General features: G+C 39.3%; 1 protein-coding gene across 3 annotated transcripts in view; it reads left to right on the top strand.

Moving 5' to 3' along the window:
- E2F3 (E2F transcription factor 3) overlaps window positions 1-19653 on the top strand; it is a 43328-nt gene extending 23675 nt beyond the window's left edge. For 2 of the 3 annotated variants that reach the window (XM_075052409.1, XM_075052410.1), the window contains exons 2-7: window positions 7603-7714; window positions 10000-10219; window positions 10785-10945; window positions 13627-13739; window positions 16513-16651; window positions 17354-19653. In XM_075052409.1, coding sequence (XP_074908510.1) covers window positions 7603-7714; window positions 10000-10219; window positions 10785-10945; window positions 13627-13739; window positions 16513-16651; window positions 17354-17619 — 1011 coding nt within the window. In that variant the 3' untranslated portion in view covers window positions 17620-19653. The remainder of the gene's footprint in view (window positions 1-7602; window positions 7715-9999; window positions 10220-10784; window positions 10946-13626; window positions 13740-16512; window positions 16652-17353) is intronic. The other variant, XM_075052411.1, reaches the window with a different exon arrangement.

The following is a 19653-nucleotide window of genomic DNA, read 5'->3' as shown; positions in this document are numbered from 1 at the left end:
CTATACTGCGAGCAAGCCTGACGGGGTGTAGGCTGATCCCATGGCATCAGAGTAGGCTGATGAGCAGAAAATGGAATAACATCAAACAGGTTGTCCGCTTACCTCAATGTTCAAGTTACATTAGTGGTGGTGACTGAGATACTTTGACCTTCTGGCAGGTCAGCTCCCCATGAGATATCAGGATGAAAATCAACGGGAATTAGTACCTTGAGATTATAATCCTCCTCCAGTAAAAATGACCTGCTGTAGGAAGAAACCACCATTTTTCCTTGCTACATTTTGCTGCTTTCTTGGTTTGGTTCAGGTCATTGTGTTTCATCTGAAAGCAGTTGAAAATGTGCTTCTGTTCAGACAGGACCGAGATGAGAGAATCGTGAACTGCCACCTTGGGGTGAGGTGCAGGGCATCCATGCGCAGCGCCGCTAACGCGGGAGCGAGCTATCCACGCTCTGACTGTTGAGCATACCTGAAAGCTAATGTTTCCTTTCAGTGGGTGTTAAAAATGGCATTGTGTGATGTTCTGCGGTAATGACTGGGAGGCACTCATGACGCTTGCGTTGCTCCTTTCTGCATATTCAACCTGAGAAGGGAAAGCAATCGCTAGGTTCCTCTGGCTCGGGTCCTACTTTCAAATGAGGATCTGCCACTGAAACTTGGCTTCCCACATTTTAAGTTCTTTGAGCTAAATATAAGTCTTACCGTTTGATGTTTAAGCGCTTACAGTTCGTGGCTTCCTTGATACTCCTGATACTTCTGAGGGAATCGTGAAAATGGAAAATGGATGGAAATAGGATGGTTTAATTAGGCCTTGAAAGGAACTTCACCAGAGTAACACTAGGAGCCTTCAGCTCTCAGGGTCAAATGCCTAATGAGGAGGGGCTGCGGATGATCAGAACGTAGTTTGATTTGGTAATTGTGAGGTGCCTCTTATTGAATTATAAACCCAACTAAGACATACAAAGGGGATTTTCTTTTAATATTCATCTACATGAAAACCAAACAATTTGACTGTAGCTGAATGAATAATTTCAATATAGGAACTAGAGAAGAATTTCCCTCAGTCAAAACTATAATAAGCTGATACCTGATAAGCTGAAAAATAAGATGATAGTTTAGGAAACACAAATTGGTATAGTGGAAAGGATTTTTTTGTCCTCTTTTTAATACACTTGCCATTTTCTGAGAAGAAAATTTGGGGCTTTTGTGTTGGAGTAGGTTGATCAGGATGATTTCTGTAAGCTGTGCTTTCATTTGCTTTAAAATGCTTCTTTAAATGTTACTTTAAATACCAGCTGCTTGTCACTCAACTAATAATCCTGACTAATTAGTGATGTTTCAGACTCCTCTTCTTCCTTGTGTTGGTTTTACAGTGTATTCAGTTTTCAAGGCACTATTTTTATGTATCCTTTCATATGCTTTTACCGGAGTCTAATGAATGGGCTATGTATAAAACTTTATTCTGAGGTCATGTTTTCATTAAAGTGCCATTCCTGGTCTTGTTCCTCTGTGTAGGGTAGTACGGCAATGCATACTTGTGACAGAGAAGGAATATTTTTGGGAAGAGTTGAGAGGACTTTTAGAGCTCTCCTTTTAAAGACATACTCAGTTTATTGTCTTTTACGTGCAAGCAGTTTAATTCCCAGCTATTTCTTTATCTCCCTATTCTGTTCTTAAAACCTGTTTTAATGGTTTTATACTGTCAGAATTAACTACTGAAACCAAGGATAGTATGGTACAAATTATTGGTATCCGTGTGTAGACCACTGGGGTAAATATTTCTTCATGGAAAATGGAAATCCCTCTCCCTTCCAGGAGTTTGAACTGCAAATTTATCTCCTCATTGCTCAACAGAAATAGGTATGAAACTCGAGTTGTCACTAGGAGTCCGAAGGCAGGATCTCTGATAGTCCTCTTGCATCTTTTTGATGACCTCAGGTGTTTCTTCGCTTGTAAGCTGACCTGCCCAGCTCAGCCCCTTCCTTCCTTGCTGAGAGCTCCTCTGCTTTTGTCTTTGTGCCTCTCCCCATTTTTGGGTCTCTCTTGGTGTTAGCCGTAGTGTTTGCCATGCCCTCAGCTGGGTGCAGCCCTCTGGCAGGTACTCAGGGCTCTCCACATACCAGAGTTTGCTCATTTGAGCGTGTTCAAAATGCACAGCCTGTATCACCTTGTTCAGTGGAGACATTTCCTTAGCCTATGAATATTTCTGTGCATTGACCCCAAGGTGTCTTTTTTTTTTTTAATTCACTTTTCTTGTATTCCCTCCTCATCAAGCTCCAGCTTAATTTACCCTTTCAAGAAAGATGTTTGCTTTCTTCTCCGCAGCTCCTGACCTCTGGAACAGCTTTCTAGGGTTCACGCCTCAGAACCTTGGCTTTTAAATTGTATTTTAAAGTAACTGCTTAATTCTGAAAATGTGGAAGAAAGCCTGTGGAAAGTGCGTGGGGATGGGCAAAGCATCTGTGCTACGGCTTCCTCACTGCGGTCAAAATTTATCTGTGCTGTCTGGCTAGGCTTGCATCCCCTCCCCAGTAATATCAGCATTGTGGTGACATACAGAAGAGCTGCCATGTTATCTGCCCCTAGCAATTGTAATATCTTCTAGAGACTACGCCAGGCTTAGTCATCTGCTCTTGCTTAACTTGCCCAACTTAGTCCTTGCTCTGAGACACTGACAGAGACACAGCTGAGCACTAAGACACATTTCTCTGGCTTGCTGCTTAGTTCACCATCAGCTATCACTTAATACACTCAATTTATTCCTTGCTATGCTTGGTCATTTCCAATCTTCCTATTTTTCCTGCCCAGTCAACCCTAAACTGGAGTTTCTTTCCAGCTCCTCATCCTGTTTTTTTTGGAATAAGTTATTTTTATCTTCTGTCCCCATCTCAGCAGGCTTTGTCCCAGGTAACTTTTGCTCCCATTCTGAGTTCAACTTTTGTCCCTTTGTATTTAAATCGGACTGCTGCTGCTCTGATATACCCTGAATGCCAGCTAGGGGAGCAGGGGACTTGGATGTGTCTTGTCCCAGACAGGCCCTTCCAGGAGATGGCATGTGCATAGCCTGGGCAGGCCCAAGAGCTGAGACGCTTGCAGTTTGAAATGGAATTTGGCTCTTAAGGTTTATAATGAAAATGTACTGACTGTGCTTTTCCAAGTGTATTTAAATTTGGGATTTTGAGGGGATAGAATATGCCCCACTCAAATCATCCTTCTGTCAAATTTTATGTGCCTCCTAAAGCCTAATGGGTGCAGGAATGTTTCAGACAAAGGGTTTTCAGAAGGCAGCACAGGTAATGTAATTTTTCTTAGGTCTGTTTCTTGCAAAGAGTGCAACTGTCTTGTGTCCAGTAATAAAGCTGAGAGACACATCTAGCAGGAAAAATTTCAATGCGCATAGTTTGGCAAAGTTACGCTCCATGGTTTTATCATTGGAAAGAATTAGAGGCAGTTTTTACTGCTTCTTCCCTCAAACTTAGAACTATAAGCTTCATAGAAAACGAGGCTTTGGTTTGATATGGTGCAGTCTTCAAAAACCAGTGCTGGCTGTCCCCCACCACGGCACTTCCCTCTCTGCTATCTTGACAAAACCTTGTGCTGGCTGTTACCTAACGCTTAGCACTTTGCTATCTGTTGTGCTCTTACAAGGTAAGACTCTGACTTTTCTTTTTTCTTTTTAATTAGTGACAGTTTCTTTCCCCAAGAACTGAAGTCGATGGCTGGGCGACACCAAAGCGAAGCCACTCGAATGCCAAGCTGATGCCCCAAGGGGCAGGGGTTGTCCCACTGCTCCCGCTCAGCAGCGCTCAGTGCAGACAAGTCACCCACAAGGGATAACCTGGCAGAAAACTCACTCCTCTTTTGGAGGAGGACCAGGTCTCTGCTGGTTGTGATCCCTTGAGCCAGCTCCCTGCGGGGTCTGACGAGGACCCATCGGTCAGGCACTGCCCGCACCAGGGGAACAGGGAGAGCGCAGGGGTGGAGAGGGGACGCGGGAGAAGAGGCGCTGGCAGCAGCGACCTGTTAGACCCAGGTAGCCGTGAAGTCAAGACAGACCATTAAGGGGAATGGGCTATAACTTCCCGTTTGCACCTTTTCCACCCTTGTTTTTCAATTCATCAAAACCACACTTGCTCTTTTTCTAGTGTTCTGTAAGCATACCTGCCTCCAACCTCTTCTTAAAAGTTGCTCCCTGAGACCGAGTATTGTAAAGTGAATTGCATCAGGTCCTGCCTACTTGAAAATACTTAGCTTATCCTAGGAGTTTTAGAACTATTTTCCTACAGAGACAAGTGTTCTTATGAAGACATTCTTGTGGTTTTGCCTCTGATGTTAATTGTGGTAGCTATCTGGGTTTCTTTTTTGCAAGAAGGGATTGAAGCTAAAAGAACATAACTACATAGGACTCAAGGTGCCACCTGTCTTTAGTGGTCTTGCACTGAACAGTGGATCTATATCAGGAATTGCTCATAGTATTGGAAGAGAAAATTAAGTCAAAACAATTGATGCCACATTTTTTATGTCTTCACCAAGGGGTTAGGTAGGTGTCTGGTTCAGCTCAATAGAATGCTTTCCTGTTACTTTTATGTCTCTTGCTGGATGTATCAATTTGTGGCTTTACCTGTCTCATTGCTCCATGTGTTTTGTGATCCTTTCACAATCCCCCGGAGGAATCTGACTTCCATTTATTGCACTCGAGTTTCATGTCGCTGAGAAGTTCTTAGTCCCTCTGCTTCTTATCTTTCCCTATCATTGGGATGCTTTGTGCTGGTGTCCTTCGCCTTGCTACTTCTTAGCAGGTCCCACATACTGTGTCAGAAGATGTTGCACGCTATGATTGATCAAACAATGCAAATAAAGAAAGATAATATAAATTTGTACAAATGGTGCAAATAATGAATATAGTGCTGTAGCAGAAATAACTTATGCAAATCAAGAGTTTTTTTTAAAAGGGTCACAGATTCTGCTGATTGCTGAACACAGATCTTGAGATTTTTGAAAGGAAGTCTGATATCAGAAAGCACTATGAATAATTTTGGAAATGGGAGAGAGAAACTGTGAGTCACTCAGGGTCTCTAGTGCAAAGAAAAAGGCACTAGAAAGTCTTTGGTCTGTAAGTCAGGGAAGAAGAAATTGAAGGAATATACCACTTCAGTCCTGCATGTTATCAGTTATGAAGTTTGTAAAACAGGAAGGGGAAGGGAGCACTTGCTGAGTGATGTGTAACATCTGGCCAGAAATTAAACATTCCCCAGGGTTGCCTCTCAGTAACTTCACCAAGCTTTTTTAAACTCTTCTAAAATATTTTGCTTTATATCTCAGGTTTTCTGTAGGCTTTGTGCCCTACAAAATAACTTACCTTGTAGTGCTATCTCTGTCCTTGGTATTTTTCCAGAAGCCAGTCGATAGTCCTGTGCCGTCCCTAGGTACAGTATCCTGGTGACACCAACAAGACTGGGGCGTTTGTAACGGCCCCCAGCACACACGGACGGGCTTGTGCTGCTGCGCACAGCCAAAGGACGCTGTTTATGTTCTCTCACTACCAAACCTGATTATTTGAAGTTCACAGGAGAAAGTTGTAAGTGTTTAACCACAAAAGCAGGGGCAAAATACCGTTGTTTGTGTCTTGCAAACAAGTTGAGACATAAAGTTTTGATGTGTAGTCCAAACCTAAGTTTCTCTTCTGATGGAGAGAACCGCTGCAAATCTCTGGATTTTAAGGCTTTAGCATTTCCCCTCCTTCTCACACCTGGTTTTGAGATTCTCTTTTATCTTTAATTGTATCCCTTTGGCCTAGTCTTCCCACGCCCTGAATTGTTCCCTTTTCACCCCTCCTTCCTTTTCTCTTATAGTTCTCAGGGTGGAAAAACACTTAAGAAAAAGTGTGAGATGTATTTCTCCCTGTGGAATAGCTGTAATCTTAATTTAATCCAATTACATTGGCTAAACATATTAGCTGGATGCTTTTGTTAACAGTTGACCTTTTTAAAATCTGTGTCCTTGGATTACAGAGCCGATGTCTCAGGGAGAGGAGCAGAGGTGTTTCACAACACTAGAAGCTGCCACCAGTGGGCTGCTGGGAGCCGGGTGCCTGTGTTGGTTACAAGGATGCAGTTAATTCAGTTTTTCTCTGTCACCAATGAATTAACGCCTTGCCCCTTCCCACAAAGTACAGAGAAGAGTGGCTTGAGCACTTTGCACACACTGTTACACCGTGGGCTTATATGAGTTTCATGTGCTTTAACTTGCCTTTTAATAAGTTTGAGGTTTGCAAACGGAATCCAGTACAAAGATGTTAGTTAGCTATCCATAAATAAATGCATATAAATTAATTTATTTAGAGGCTTCTGTTGGTTACAGGCCCAAAGTAAATGCATAAGCTAAATCCACAATGCAGAAATATCTGTCTACAACTTCATAGCAGAATGTATTATTTTATCTTGGTTCACTGAGGAGCAGAATATGATCCAACCCTTTGGGGCAAGTCTAAAGAGCAAGCAACTATAGTACTCTGAATTACTCTACCTAACTGAATAAACAACATTCTTCGGAAACAGTTATTTGGCTTAACTTCATTAGATGTATAACTTTTTTCTTTTTTCCTGTGTCTTCCCAGGTAATGTTCTTTCTATTGTTAGGATAACAAGTATCCCCAGATTTAATTTCAGTAACCCGAGTAGCATGGCAGGGTATAGAATTGTTCCCAAAGATAGTAGATTGTGTTTCTGTCTAGGAACAAAATTCATATTGCTGGTGGTTTTCCTTGCAGTTTGTCTGTATGTTGCATAGTTTAACAGTTTCATTCGTTGTGTTTATTATTCAAGATGTACACAACTTTCCTTTGAGCTGAATGCAACATTTAGCTCTTTCGGGGATCATCTATCTAATACTACTTATGCTCCACCTTGCTTTCATGTAGGCAGCTTTAATGCAAACATGCTAGTTAATATGAAATAAATGTAGTGGTTGTGCTTTCAGTGAGGACAATTGTTGAGAAGCAGAAGAGAGCAGTTGTCCAATGCTGCTTTTGATGCTGTGTCTTGTATTTCATTGATGGAAAGTTTATAGTAATTGAAAGCTACTGGTCCTCTCAAAGCCATCCTTTCAAATGGTGAAGGAAAAATGTAACTTGCACTAGTACTACCTGTGCAGAAACTTACATGGATATAAGGAGTTTTTCAAAAGAAATGTAGCTTTGTAGGTGCATACGTACGTGTGCTTGAGAGATTCTCTTTGTTGTTCTTAACTGACATGTTCTCAACTCAAGTGAGGGTAGAAATCTTTCATATGTATTTAAGAAGGTCCAGACTAGACTGAAGTGGATCATACAACTGTCACTCAGCTTTTCAAATTAAAAAAATTTGCTGGATTTTCAAATAAAAACTCCATCAACCTAGCCTTTGAGAGTGACATATTTAAGTCCACCTTAGGATTCCAGTAAATATTCAGATTCTCTTGTGAATATGGGGTATGAACCTGTACTGATACCTTGCTGTGAAAAGTTCACTGCTGTCTGCCTTTCCTATAGCCCCAATATTGTGTTTGATAAAGCGAAATACACTTCTTAACAATCCATCAATTAAGAAAAAATCATTTTTTTAACAGGCAAAACGAAGGCTGGAGCTAGGAGAAAGCGGCCACCAGTATCTTGCTGAAGGACTAAAGACTCCAAAGGGGAAAGGAAGAGCTGCGACAAGAATTCCAGATAGTCCAAAAAGTAAGGGAACTTGTAACACGCCATATGGCACAGTGTTTTTTATTTTACTAGCTTGGGATCAGAGCAAACCAGTACAACAGACTGTGTTACCTAGCTAAAAGAATGTGTTTATTACTATCCTCACCTGGATGTTCGTGCAACACACTCAATCCCGCAGCCAGGCAGTGGACAAGTTTGCGGCGTGCATCGGTCGGTGCAGAGCTGCTGAGCGGCTGCCGAGGCTCTTGGCTGCTAGGTCTGTCCCTCTGCCTGCAGCCTCTCCATCCAGGACCTCCTCTTCAGCCAAGGACATGAAGTTAGGGATGCTTAGGAGAGGTAGATGCTGAGGAATGAAGGTACTATGACGGGATCAAACGCGCAGTTATTAGGCAAGGCTAATCAGGCCAGACTCCTCCTTCCCCGCTAAAGTTACAGCAGCTGATTGGCAAGGGTTCTTCCCCCAGGCAGGGATTTGCAAAGAGTGGTAGCTGTGCCTCAGCAGCATCGCACGCTAAATGCTTTTTGTGGGCTCTGAGCTGTCTTCTCTCACTGCAAAGTGACTAGATTATTACTGTCACTGCTTAGTTGCTGCAAATATTAATTTTTGCACATCTGTATTGTCTCGGGCAGTAGGTTTCTTGCAACAGGAGCTGTGGGGTAAAGCCTTGCCATCTTGTTTGGGGGATTTCAGCAGGAGAATTAAGCTTGCATAGGGAGCCAAACAGGGAAAGGGGAGGACTGGGGCAGCAGTGGTAGTGATGGGAGAGCAAGAGATGTGAGGGGGTACTTTCTTGTCCCTCCTCACTGGTCTAAGTGCTTGCTTCTATTGAGGCAGATAGGAAAAGTGACATTAACTAAAGATAAAAACTTAAAGTGGACAAGTTAAACAACCACAGTTGTTTTAATTAAACTAAACTTCATTAAGCTAAATGAAATCCATTTTAAATTGAAGTGTGTTTTCACAGAAGTTCAGTACCGTTCAGAGCATAGGATGCTGCTGCAGTGTTGGTAAGGCTGTACAGAGGACTTCTTGGTGCGTGACCAGGAGCACATGCCATTTTAGGTGGGGGTCAAGGCCTCTTGTCCTTATCACTCCGACTCTCTCATTCTTTTCCAAACCCCAAAAGAAAAACAAACAAACAGAGCCCACCCTGCTCTAAATTCACAAGGTCGCCTAAGTGATACGAATATTCCTCCATTTCCCAGTGCAGGCAAGCCCTCAATCTACCAGAGAATGAGGTACAGCTAGCTGGTTCTCTTTGCAAACAGGCAATGACTTGGTTTTCATTGAAAAGCCGTCATATTCTTCAAAATATTTCAGGGTAGTCTAAAGGTTTACTTTCAGGTAGGATTTAAATTTTGACTAACTTCCGCAATTAAATGTGGGACCTGAACCTTGAAAACATGAAAATGACCACCAGATCAGCCTAAGATCCATCCTGCATAATACTTCAAGCAAATGAAAGGTTTGAGATGTACCAGCCCAGCAGACTTCTAATAATGGCTGGCTCATTTCCCTTGACACAAAGGCCTCAAACATTTAGAATTAGAAATTATTCTGATCTAAGTATTTAAACTCTTAAAAGCGCATCTGTTAAGTATATGATGTTGCAGTTGCGCATGAAAACAGTGAGTTGTCTAGTAAGATCCAAGCTGTTTGCTGACTTCTAATTTAGAAGTGAATACTCTTGCCCAGTTTGAGCATTGTTTGGTTATGGAGAAATGATGATTATAAATTGTATCTTACGTCAGTCTCCTTCAATTCACTTGAGTTTTCTGTAAGCCGTGGAGTCTGGTGCTGATGGAATCCGTCATTGTGTTCACCCACTGAAGTACACCTAAGTCCTGCTTAATTGCATGTGAAACACTTATCTTACAAGAGGGAAAAATCAAACCCTGATGAAAGCTGGCTATCAGCCTGATGAAGGAGAGTCATAGGGGAATTTTTGGTATTGCTGCCAGGATAAATAGATACTAAAAATACTATTAAGAATTCACATAGTGAAAGCCTAAGTAGAATATTGCTATATGTATCCGTCAGACTAATGGAAATATTTGCATTTAAAAAAATGTATATATTTGCTCATGTACCTGTGACTTTTGGAAAAGTACATCTTGAAATACAAATAAATACCTAGTGGTAAGTTGTGTCTTAATGCAGAGGTTTGAGAGATTTCTTTAGTAAAAATGAAAGAAATATCTGTAATACATATCCTTTCATTTCTGGATGCTGCTTTTGGAACCAATGAGAGAAAAACTGATTTATCTGTTTGGGTGGGTTTTTTTCTTTTTCTTTTCTTTCCAAGCTCCAAAATCTCCTTCAGAAAAGACTCGGTATGATACATCACTTGGCCTTCTTACAAAGAAGTTCATTCAGTTGCTGAGCCAATCTCCTGATGGGGTCTTAGATTTGAACAGAGCGGCAGAGGTCCTCAAGGTGCAAAAAAGGAGGATTTACGATATCACCAATGTACTGGAAGGCATCCATCTCATTAAGAAAAAATCCAAAAACAACATTCAGTGGATGTGAGTATTCATTATCCTTTTTCATTCCTGCTGGCTGATTTCACTGTCACAGAGCAGCAGTGTTTTTCTTTTCCCACCTTCCATTCTAAGACTTTGCTCCAAGCAATCATCCAAAATGCCTTCCATCAGGATAAAGCTTTCTTTTTCTGTTAAGACAGGTTTTCAGTGTATAAACAGCATTTGTCAGGGAAATTAGAAACCAACATTTTGTCTGAATGCTGGATTAACTCATTTGCTTCTCCAAGTCAGTTTTTAGGTAAATGTCCCTACCTACTGCTTTCCTCAGTCTTTTTCAGGGTGTGGTTAGAGGAGCTAGAAGCAAGATTTTGGAAGTGCTTAGAAATAATCAACTTTTCCGTCTCGGTAGCAGTCCAAAATGTGTTGTCATGATAAAAAGATTCTTTTTCTGGAAAGCATAGTTTATGTTGACTCTCTATGGGCAGGTTTAGGGAGAATGGGCTAAGAACTTGATCTGCAGTGTAAAACCCTGCCTCTTCCCTTTCCCTTAGCATAGGCTCAAGTTGTACAAATGCTGAAAAGGTGTCTTCCTTCTTTGTATCTGTAGGGGCTGCAGTCTGTCAGAGGATGGTGGCATGCTGGCACAGCGTCAAGGCCTCACGAAGGAGGTGACTGAACTGACTCAGGAAGAGAAGAAACTGGATGAGCTAATCCAAAGCTGCACCCTGGACCTCAAGCTGCTAACGGAGGACACAGAGAATCAGAGATATCCTTTTTCCCAAAATCTCAAAGGTGGTTAGTCTCCTTGCTGTGCCCTGTAATACTAGGAGAATTCCTCTACATGATGTGATATAAAGCATCAGAAATTTCAAGAAGTTGGCTAATGGCTTTTAATGTAGTTTTATATAAAAGTTACTTAAGCCACTTGCACCCGTAATGCTTCTGGAATGTCAAAAGAAAAAAGAAAAGGTGGTATATGAAGAAGCCCGTTAACATCCATGTTCACATAGAGTAGAACCAACAATCTAGCTGATTAATGAATGACAACATCCAACAACCCTGTCCTTTTTCGACTATTTTGGGCCTAGAGCAAACCCTGTTTTTATGTGTGCAGAAATGATAAAGGCATGCAGACAAAGTCTTTGCTAAGGTAACAGAGTTTTGCGTGTGTGTGTACTCATTACTTTTTTTTTTTAATTTAAACTACTGTGTATATACATTACAGGCACAGAGAGAAAAATAAAGTTAGGAGTCAGTTTAGTCTGAAACTTGCAACAAATTTTCAGATTCCTCTGGTTAGAGAATCTATAATAGAATATCATAGATAAAGGTTTTATGAGCTCTCAAGATGACTATTTTGGACTGAATTATTTAATGTAATAGCAATGCTCAATTGCATAAGGTTCATATGACTTCAGGTATTTTGGCTGTTAATATCCCTTGTAATTAACCAATTCTCATTTTCACTAGATTTCCCACCGATTAGCAACAGAAGGAAGCATTTTATTAAATGCTGATGTGAAAACTTTTAGTACTTTTTATAATGAGTAGTTCTTAAAGAGCATCCAGTAAGGTGGACTTCTTTGTTCTGGAGGATTGGAAATAACTACGGGAGTGTCAGTAAGAAGTATGTGAACTATGTAAGTACTGTCTTTTGACTAGCTTTCATACATATTTCGAGATGTAAGCAAAGATCACCAAGTGGCATAGGGAGTAGGGTCAGCACTGCCTTCAGCTAAGAGCTTGATCCCTGAAGAGATTTAAGCAAGACAAAAGTGAGCATTACGATTCTTTGTTTTTCTAGTGTTGATTCCTGTGGTAGCGATCCCTGCTTTGCCACTGCTGGCTGCCGTGGGGATGGGCGAGCAGGGATCAGCGTTAGCAGTGTGTAGGCCTCGTGCTTTTGCATTTAGGAGAGTGTATTCCCCAAATCCTTCTGTGACTCTAAGTTTAGTGATAATACTAGTGATTGTTGAGGAAGGAATGCATGTGAAACCTGGGGATGAATCTGAGTGCATCCCAGTACTGTCTTTTGCCCACCTCATTGAAGTCTGACATGAGATGACCTGCTGAATACTCATGGAGCAGAGAAGCCTCTTCCTTTGCTTAATCACTGAAGATGAAGTTTCTGCTTTTGAAGGTTTTTTCTTTTCCCTCACGATTAGGTAGTGTGCTTCCTTGTCTCCCTTATAAATAGAATCAGAAAGTAACCGATTGCTACCTTGAATGTTTTGGGCTATGCCCAGCATTAGCATGGGGAGCCTTTAGCTACAGCAATGAAGATTGTTGTTTTATTTGAAAACCATACAGTCCTTTCCTTTGTTTGTATAGTGACAGCCACTGTTGCTGTAATTTGTACACTGCCTTTGCAAACCTTACTAAACGAGTGGTAAAAGCCTTGTTAAAGCCGCTTGGGTGAAAGCTGATGTATCGCTTTGCCTCTTGACCTGTTAGGTCCAAGTTAGGTGTGACATGTATTAGTGTTTTGAGCTTGGGCAGTCTGTCTTGCTGTACTGCATGGTAACAGTACACATTTACCAAAATTGTTCTCATTTACACCCCCAAAAAGTAAAATAATAAATCAGGCTTTTTATTTCTATGGCATAAACCTTATGATAGATACCTCACAGATGACAAAACTAGAGCTGGAAGCGCTTGCATGTCATCGTGACTGTTGCACAGTTCTTTTTGCAACCAAAAGCACTGTGACACCTCGGTTACATGGGTCAGTAAGTGAGGCAACACTGTGCGGTAACCCACTAAAACACTCATGTTGACTTGGACAAATTTGTGTTGAACAGCAAAATATTCATATTCATTCCATGCTTATGCAGAAGTTGACCTTCTGCACTGTCAAGTTGTTTAACGTAGTTTAAACGGGTTTTGGAAATAATTTTATATAATATAAGTTAATATATAAATATATGAGTATTGTGTAAATGTTTATACATCTATATGTTTATATATATGTTGTATAAAAGTTTACAAAAACCCCTCAAATGAAAACTGAAATTATGATTTTGTTGATGACTTCAGAAATATATTGTATATGCACATCCATAACATGCTTCTGTAAATTCTTTTACACTTTTTCTGAGATTTCCAGTTCTCTGCATTTTGATAGCAAGTGTGTAAAAAAAAAAAAAAATTTTGCTTCGCGCAGTCTGGGAGTAATTTCAGGTTGTGGGGCTTTAGCTTATGTAGCTTTATGTGTGTAAAGGAGGAAAGAAGCACTAAGCACGGAGAATCCCTTTTGTCACTTGGTAGTGGCCCTGGGAAGTTCTCACACAGCTTCACTACAGTCACAACTAGTATAGAGAATAGAAAACTTTGGGCTAAGAGCAACAAAGCCATGAGAAAATGGAAAAATAATTCAAAGACTTCTGCCTCTTCTAATAGTCTGAATATATTGTAACCCGGGTTGGAAAATTCCTTAACAGTAATTACATTAGCTTATGTGACGTATCAAGATATTCGAAAAATTAGTGGCCTTAAAGACCAAACTGTTATAGTTGTGAAAGCTCCTCCAGAAACAAGACTTGAAGTGCCTGACCCAGTGGAGGTAAGGAGAACCTGCCATTTCCTGCCAGGTTATATATCATTTTTCTATTGTTGTGAGTCTTACTATGGTAACTGATGCTGAAGTTGGATTGTATTGGCATACAGTCCTACATTCATCTGTCTTTCAAACTTCAGACTTTTTTTTTTTTTTTTAAAGGAAGGGGAAACTTTAAAAATCAATTTACACAGGGCAATCACTATTTGTTCCCTTTTTTTCAGTTCCAGCTTTCCTTCAAAGTAATCCATGCTATTTACAGATACTCTCTTTTACTCTCTTTTGCTATACTTTATGTAAAGAACAGCTCTTCCTTGACAGTCAAAGTTTCCTGTTTGTAACCATGTAAAATCTTTCTCTTAAGAGATTCAGCTCTTTTTTTTTTAATTTTTTTTAGCTTTATGCAGTTTTATTTATAAAGTTCATGGATAACTCAATGCCTTAAGCATTTTGATGACTCGTATTACTGATACCCTAATTTATTGAGACATATGTTTTCATGTAGGGTTTCCTTTTCTGAAGTACTACAGTTATTGTAGAAACTAGTGTTTCCTAGAATCCATTTTTGCCCTTCCTTCTTCCATCATCATCTTTGCTTCATTGACACTGATTTTACACACCTGTGTGAAACTGTACATTCTGCTAGTGCACTTTTTGTTTGCTATCGTGAAGTCTGTAGGTGATGGGGATTTCCTTTCCTATTTTAAGTATTTCTATTTCTGAAGCCGTGTTCATCTGTGTGCCTCTTCTGTTGCCCCTTGCTACTCAAGCCACAGTCTCTCTGAGTGCTGGCTTTTGTATATGAGATGTCTGGCTGTCATTCTTTTGTTTCTTATTTCAGGTAGATGTCTAGGGTAATTTAGCTGCTTCCTTTATGTTACAATTGCACAGAAAAATGCTTCAGGTGGCTTTTCTTTGAAGATATCCTCAGGGAATAGCTTTACTTTTCTTCATTCCTCTCATGGTTTATGAACCACATGGTTCAGCTGCTCCTGGGATTTTATCTTGGTGGTAAAAGTGTGCTGCATTACAATTCCCAGTTGTTCTGACAGACCCAAGTTCATTGGGCAAATGGAATTTGCAAGAGCCACTGCTTTAGAGAATCAAGAAGTGTACCTAATTTCTTCACTCAGGCAGCAATTAGAGAGAGGGCTAACCCCCAAACTCCTCTGTGTTGTGTTCGTACCTCTGCGTTACTCCTTCATCCCTGCCATTGTGCTGGTTCCAGTGAGCCCAGGGCTACCTGCTGCTGGGTGGGCAGGAACAGACTCCGGCATTCCCTGTCACTTTTTTCCTAAGATTATTTTTCACTTGCTTTAGGCCCATTACAGTTTCCATCTTTTTTTTTTCTTTTTTTTTTTCCCCTTTGTCCTTAATTTCCCCTTTGAACCTAGGTGCAGGTTTTGGAACAATAAATCATTTTGCTGCAATGAGGAAGGGATATCTTTTATCAGTATCCATAAATATATACTGTTATCATTGCTTGCTTTCCTGCTTTTTTCCCCTAGGCGTTATGCTTTGATTTTAATTCAGTGAAATCAAGCAGTTAGAGATGCACACAATCATTGAAATTAGCGCCTATACCTCCCTTATCCCCTATATCCAACTTATTCATTTGATTTTCAGCTTCAGGCAGTAAAGTCCTATTTCTTTCTCTCATTTGCAGTTACAATTCAGTGTCTTTTTTTGCATATCTCAAGTCACTCAACAGTACCTTCTCCAATTTCCATCTCCTTTTTTTTAATTATCTATAGCATTGCCCTAAGTACTCTTAACTGTTTTCTATGCCCTGGGGAATCCTGGTTCAGTTGCTGCTCTCTGTATTTGTAAATACTGTCTGTTATGTTACATAATGGTTAGAATGCAAGCAATATGAAAAACTTTTTGTCAAAGGGCACAATAAAATGCCTTTGAAACAAGTCTGCAAAGAGGTATATAATGCCTGTATTCATGCTTTTTAAAACTATTAATGTAATACAGCCGGAGCAGATTTATTTGTAACCAGAATAATTTGAGATTTTCCATCGTAACATAAAGAGAAACTTTGCAGACTTTCTGTCTATATATGTCATCTTGTTTTATTGCATCAATGTGTGAAAGTTAAGAAAATGTAACTTCTTGCGAGGAACTAGGAGTTCCTGTTATTCACAACCACCATCAAAATTGCTGCCTTGAGGGGGCAGAAGAACTTACATAAACAAGTTTGGGTGAACTAAATGGCATCTGTTTTTCTTTTTTTGTTATTTGGAAAAGCTTCCCTGATAAACAGGTGAACTTACATATAGCTATTTGAGTTCAATGTGAATAAGTGCTGAAGTTTTTTGGGGAAGTGGGAAGGATGTTTTGGCATCTGTTTAAAGCAGAAACATTTATACAAATAGATCCAATAATATTGTTATGAATAATAACAATAAAACATGTGACTTGCATCCCATAGCTCCATGCCATCAGAATGCTCCAGGTTATTGTGGCTGTAAGAAAATGTTAAGAGTTCAATCCTTTATACCTCTCTGGCTATGATATAACACATAAAATGGTGGGCTTCTGAGATTTGTGCCCTACAGATAGTGGGAAAAACTTTTATGTTCTCTTCCAGTCTACAAGATACATCAGTCAAGCCTTTCACATCTTCAAATATAAATGCATGGGGGATTTCAGGTTCTTTTGGTTAGTAAAGAAATGTATTCCAACACTCACACCCCAGTAAGAATTTACTCCATATCGTCAATATTCTGTTGTATTCATTGGTATAACATCTTATTGATGTTTGTTTTGTTAGCAGAGTGCATTGATACATTTATCTAGTACTCAAGGACCTATCGAAGTTTATCTGTGCCCAGAAGAAAACGATGCCCTCAGTCCAATGAAAACCTATAGTCAGGACCACAACGGAAATATTTCCAAAACCATTTCCAAAGGTAAAATTATTTCTTTGTAATAGTAATGGCCCTTCTTCATGCTCTCATTCAAGATTACATTTTGAACTTCAGATATCCAGCTCTTATTTTTTGGCTTTATTTTTCTTAGAAGTGAAAAGCTAGGGTATCAGTTTTCCACTGTGTCTTTCTGATTTATATAGCAGGAAATATGTTTTCCTCTGCATCAATTCTTTAAAATAAGTTTCCTATTTGCATATCATATGTAACTAAAGTTTATGCAATATTGAAGAAAGAAACAATTTAGTTGCTTTTGTGTTTTCAAACAGGACTGTAGCAGCAAAGATTCACCTCAACACAAGAGGCAGAAATCTCTGTGTATGGGTCTATGCAGCTACAGTGTCACTGATGACATCTCTTGCCTAGAAAGTTTTCACTTTGACTATGAATTCCACCAAAAAATGGGCATCTCTCGCTACACTTATTTTTTTTCCCCAGTAGTTGTTTAAACCTCGTAAAATATTTTTTTAGTAGAAAAGTCACTGGTGATAGCAACATGAGCATTTTTGAGAAGCCCTTTCTACATATCAAAAACAAGCTAGAAATTATACAGAGGCTGTATTTTGTTGAAATGATGCTTTATGAAAGGCCCTTTATGCAGTGGGTACTTTGTTTGATCTGTGTCTGGTATTTCTAATGAGATTAAATGTGTCATCTTTATTTGTTCTCTTCCCCCTCTTACAGAAGTGGCTTCTGCTAACTCAGGACAAGGTGACTGCTCAGTAAATATGGCAACAATCTCTCCGTTGGCTTCTCCAGCCAACCTTCTACAGCAGACCGAGGACCAAATTCCCTCAAACTTTGAAGGACCATTTGTGAATTTGCTGCCTCCTCTGCTTCAGGAAGATTATTTGCTGAGCCTTGGGGATGAAGAAGGCATCAGTGACCTCTTTGATGCTTATGATTTAGAGAAGCTTCCTTCGTTGGTGGATGAATTTATATACAGCTGATTGTCTTAAATGCTGTCCATACCTAAATCATTTTTTAATGGAATCAAAAAACCTGCCATCATTCAGAGTTGTCCCCTACTTACTATAAAATAGCATTATTAAATAAACTAGGCTCTTGAACAGTGCTGATATTTTAATTAAATACTCCCTAAAATACTATAAACAGGAAGCAAAGGCTTTTACAGCAAGGCCTTCTCCTTGACCCTGAGCTCCAGCGCCTTGTGAGTCAGCAAGTGCAAGCAGGTGACCATAAATGTTTTGTCTTCACACTCCCCCAGTCTCTGCTTACTGTGACAAGTGGGCTTATGGAGAAGGGCTCAATGAACTGCTTTAGTCCTAAATTACAATTTTATAATAGTATTTCAGGTCGTGCCTTCTGCAGAGAATGCATGTCTCTTGAGTGTCACAACATGGATTGTACCTGCAGTGAACATAAATATGAAGTAATGCAAAAGCGTGAAATGGGATTCTTCAGCTACTTGTGGGAATGTTTAAATTGCTGTCATAATGCTCATTTTGAGCTGTGTATATGTCTCATTATGAGGTCAAATACTTATGTCCTTAAAAGCTTTTAATAAAAAAATACACTGTAAATGTAGTGTATATTGCAAATATTGAAAAGTATAAAGTTCTGCCACTTCTCGTAGTAATCACAGATTTTTAAAAATGCTTGTGTGTGTGTGTGAAAGTAGTTTTTGTTGGTTGTTTTTTTAAACTAGAACGAAGATGCACAGTTCAATTTTACTGCCCCCAGTGTGCATTAGAACTGGTACATAAATTTTTGTGGTACTAAGTGGGGCTTTGTGTTAAGTGCCTACTAGAGATGCACTGTGGGTTTTTCCCTCTATGGAAAACACTTATGCCAAGCTTTGTTTGTTCAATATATCATATTTATCTCAGTGGGTTAGCTTCCTCTGCTTACAGCTTTTTATAATTCTCTTCGCCAGCAAAATGGAACTAATTTTTTTCCAAAGTACATAACTGTAAGTACCACATCAACTGAATTGCATTTATTTTTTGAAGATCTTTGGTAGTATAGTATAGTACCAATATTTATTTTTGAACGTGAGAGGAATTCTAAGAAGTCTTAAATAATTTTTTTTTTTTTTGAGTGTAAAATATGTTGCCATGTTCTGGGCTAAATTAATGTAATGTTGATTAGATGATGCCCATATAATCCTTTTGTTTGCATTACTGTTGTGCTTATCTGACATACTCAGAAAATTAGTACTATTTGTACTGTAGTAGGATATTATGTATGCAGGTTTTCTGGTACCATTGAGTTGCTGCTATGAAAGCTCACACATGAAAAGGCGAGAAGTCACAGTACTAATAAGAGAACTGTATGACTGTGTGAGTTTTGGAATATAACAAATGTATAAAGGGCAACACATAAAGAACTGTTAAACAGTGTTAAGTGTGTGTTTATATGTACAAATGTGTGCATAGATCATTCAGCAGTTGTATTTAAGTTGATAAATGTTCTCAACTCACACTTTAGTTATCTAGCAGTTTTGTACAATAGAATTAATTTGTAAACACTGCCAGAATATTTTCTAGCTGGTTTGTAATTTTTTAAGAGTTTTTTTAGATGTGGATCTGTAAATAAAATTGTAGTATTTAAAGTTTTCGTCTTGTGGAAGAGGAAAGTAAAAGTTGTGTGAGCATGAAGATTTGCGAGACAAAGGGGCACTTTTGCGGGGGAAGAGAAAATGAAGACTAACGCAGACCATCTTTTTTTGTACAAATTAAACACTTGTCCCAATGTGTGTGGGCAAAATACTAATCTAATTTAGCTTTGCATTGTATGCTAGTTTAAAAAAAAAACCTCTGTAAAATACTGTAAAAAAACAAACAAAAACAACAAAAAAAGCTTTTATGGTGAGTTTTGTAAATAGATTTATTAAAGGATGACCTGTTCTCTAGCTGTGATCTTACCACTTCAAATGGATGTAATTTGAATAAATTTTGTATGGTAATGAATCAATAAAAAGGATTTTTTAAAGAGTTTAGATTTGTATACAGCTATGTAAA

Source organism: Buteo buteo, chromosome 20 (assembly GCF_964188355.1).
Source record: "Buteo buteo chromosome 20, bButBut1.hap1.1, whole genome shotgun sequence".
In the NCBI taxonomy this organism is placed as follows: Eukaryota; Metazoa; Chordata; class Aves; order Accipitriformes; family Accipitridae; genus Buteo; species Buteo buteo.
The sequence above is the reverse complement of the archived record's forward strand: the minus strand, read 5'-3'. Positions and strand labels throughout refer to the sequence as shown.